The following is a 3438-nucleotide window of genomic DNA, read 5'->3' on the forward strand; positions in this document are numbered from 1 at the left end:
GTAACTTTAAAATTCCAGTTTCCTTAAATAGTTACGCACAGGACACACACACACACTTCTATATACATACACATATAGTGGCTACCACTGTCATTCAGAGACGCACTCTTTTCATCCATTTAAATGGGGCTGCAAGTATGTTCCAAGTTTGACATTCTTACGGTCTGGGAAACAAGACATAGCTCAAAGACTCAAGCAACATTTGGTAGGATTTAGTCAAACGTCCCACACCACAGGCCCACGCGAGGTTCTGAGCCTCTCTTCTTGAAGGGGGTTTGGTGCCGTTCCCTGCACTGTGACTCCGTCTCAAGGACCACTGAGGCAGACACTTGCTCTTCAGCACCAGCCGTGTGGGTCGTAAATGCTGAATGGCTCTAGTTTTGCCATCAGTGAATCCGTGTTCATTTTCGGTGCTATTTGAATGAACCAGCCGGTTGTAGGCACTTTGCAACTAGACACAGTTGTCACTTCAAGCTTCCATTTTTTTGTTCTATGCCAAGACCCCTGCTGACGATGGGATTTTTTTGATGGATGGAGACATGTCAGTGAACAACCCTATATCTTTGAACAAGTGTGAATTAACACAGTTTTAATGTTCTGGTTTTATTTTCGGGCAAAATGGTATTACTAAGGCACTGCACGATTCAGAATTAAATGATGGAAACCAAGACATCACACCCATAGTTAAAGGTTTTCTTCTCATCAGTAATGGCGGGGCCCAGGATTTGGGGAACACCAGGGAACGACCAGAGCGTGTGTTCCCTGTGCGGAACCTCTGGCTTCCTTGTGGACTCACTGCTGTGTGTAAAGAAGAGGAAGAACCGAGCCTCTCTTACCTCCTCACCTGACTCTGTCTGGATTTACCGGTGGTGCCGCCTGGCCCCCTCCTTGCTCACTGTCTCCCTTGGGAACGTTCTGGCCAGGTTGCGTTTGACGCCCATCGCTTCGTACAAAGACCCTTTCAACAAGACTGTGGCGCGCACGGGGAAGGCAGAAGGGCTCCTCCTCCACCTCAGGCCACAGAGCTGTGCCAGGCCCGGCGGAAGCAGATACGCCTCTCCCAAGGCCCAGGTCCCCGCAGCCTGTCCAACAGCCCGACTCTCCATGGCACGATCTCTCTGAGTGTCACACACAGCCGGCCCAGAGCTCCCAGATCTGCAGAGCCTGCCAGAGCCAGCACCTGTTACCCGGTCTCCCTGGTCTATCCTCCTCAGAGCCAAGGCCAAGGCCAATGGCAGTGGGCTCTCTTCTCTCTTGACTGACATCCTCAGTCCCAATTCCAGCAATCCCTGTGCAAGTCACACATAACCTTTCTTCTCAAGGAGCATAAAGTGCTTGGTGCACGTTGCGTGATGCTCTCGCGTGTCCTTCCAGAGGAGTGAGCTGACTGCACTGGAGGGAAACGCGGTCGACTCGCTAAGCTGTGGGTGGCATCCGTTTTGGTGAGTGGGTTTGGCTGGTGTAGACACGGAGCTTTTTGCTGCACCTCATTCTTTGATTGCATCCGTCCGAGACCTCTACAGGAACCCCCTCCCCAGCTCCACTCTTCAGCCCTTGGGAAAGTAACTTGGACAAAACAGGATGATACGAAACACTGAATGAAGTGTCTCGACCATACCTTAATACTGGCTAGAATCTGGTGTTTGTAAAAAACGTGGCTGTGCGCCCAGCAGCGTATAACCCTAAAGACTGACGTGCTCCAGTCAGCTGCGAGCAGTGTGCCAAGCGTCAGGCCGCCCTGACGGAGCCGAGAGCGCCCTGCGGGTCTGCGCTTTGTGGCGTTTCTTGTGCGAGGGCTCGGCAGGACAGGCCAGCCTCAGCGCCGTAAATCGACACCCTGCCCCGTGTGGGAAGGAGCAGAGAGCTCCTCCCACAGGGGACGTCTTCAGATTCGCTTTGCAGTGCCAAAACATGCGTCTGTCCCTGTGTGCCCGCCTAGCATCCAGAAAGCGTCCCGCCAACCTGTCCTGTCTGCCGCCTGGCTGGGCCTCCAGTGCCGAGCAGGTGCGGCCGGGGGCTGGGAAGCCGGGCGCACACGGCCGCGAGCCGCACCCACTCCCTCTGCCTTCCCTGCTCCCGGCAGCTCCTTCCCCCACCCCCGGACTTCCACCAGCAGGGCGCCCCTGGCTGAGGCTTGCCTGTCCCCCGGCTCTGGGTGCCCGCTGGCCAGCAGCCTCCACGCTGCCTGGTGTGGTCTCTACTGGGTCGGCGACGCCCTCGTGCCCTGAGTCTCGGGGTGGGAGCAGCGGTCCTGGCCTTGGAGAGGGTTGGGGTAACTTTCTGCAACGTGTGTATTTGCCAGTAAGGCTCTCCGCTTGTCACTATCTCTATGTGGGGTTACACTTTTGTTAGTCAAAGGGAAAAAAGGAGGCATTATTAAACATCACACTAACGCTGGCTTCTCCCCGGAAAGAGAACGGTGTAAACTTACATATGCGTAATACTGTCAAAGCTAGCTTTCGGGGTCTAAATACATGGGCGCCCAGAAGGCCGGTGCCACGCTCAGACCGGCGGCGGGCAGTACAGGACCACCGAGTTGTAGTCGGGGGGAGGGGAGCAGCAGGAAGCCCGGGCCTCCAGCTCCGAGACGTCGTACGTGAATCTGCGGCCGCCTCTCACGTGCCCACAGCCCGAGAGGCAGAAGCCCGGCCGGGCGGGGCCGGCGAGTCCCGACTCCTTACTCCTGGTCACTCGCAAGCTGGGGAGAAACAAAGGGAGAGAGGAGCACATGTCACACTGGGGTTCTTGGGACACATACTCGCTGATGCTTAGCAGCCTCCGCCCAATCTCAGCCGCACACTGAACCCGACTGACCTGCTGACCGCGAGTGAACTCCAACGCACAGTGACCCTACAGGAGGCGGAACGACCCCGGAATGTTCCCAAGGCTGTAATCGTTTTGTTTTGTTACTTTTATTGGAGGTGAAAACACACACAACGAGACATTTGCCAACATAACAACTTCCGCACTTACAGCTCGGGGACATGGACGACGTTCTCTGTGTTCAGCCACCGTGACTGCTACCCTTTTCCAAAACACTCCACCCTCATTAGCATAAACTCAGTGCCCCCGAAAGAAAAGCTTCCCCTTTCCCTCTTCCTCCTACTCCTGGTAAACATTAATCATCTTTAAAATTTATTTATTCGATCTATCTAGAAATTTTCCCTCCCCTCCCATCCTCGGTAGCCAACAAAGCTGCCTTCTTTGTCTCAACATTTCCCAAGGCTGTAATCTTTATAGGAGCTGTGGTGGCATTGTGCCTAAGGCATCTGACTGCTAACTAGAAGGCTAGTAGTTCAAACCTATCAGCCATTCCTCCGAAGGAAGGTTGGGCAATCTACTTCTGTAGAGATACCACCTTGGAGACCCAAGGAAGGGTGGCTGTGAGTTGAATCTGACTCCATAGCAGTGAGTTTGGTTTTTGCTTCTGTAAAGACT

At 54.2% G+C, this 3438-nt stretch overlaps 1 protein-coding gene across 1 annotated transcript in view; it reads right to left on the reverse strand.

The window, feature by feature from the left end:
• Positions 1-2502: 2502 nt before the first annotated feature.
• Positions 2503-3438, reverse strand: part of FLT1 (fms related receptor tyrosine kinase 1) — a 201508-nt gene continuing 200572 nt past the window's right edge. The window contains exon 29 of the mRNA XM_007955784.1: positions 2503-2698. Coding sequence (XP_007953975.1) covers positions 2503-2698 — 196 coding nt within the window. The remainder of the gene's footprint in view (positions 2699-3438) is intronic.

Source organism: Orycteropus afer, unplaced genomic scaffold, assembly GCF_000298275.1.
Source record: "Orycteropus afer afer isolate SDZICR_OR568_19922 unplaced genomic scaffold, OryAfe1.0 scaffold00540, whole genome shotgun sequence".
Taxonomy (NCBI): domain Eukaryota; kingdom Metazoa; phylum Chordata; class Mammalia; order Tubulidentata; family Orycteropodidae; genus Orycteropus; species Orycteropus afer.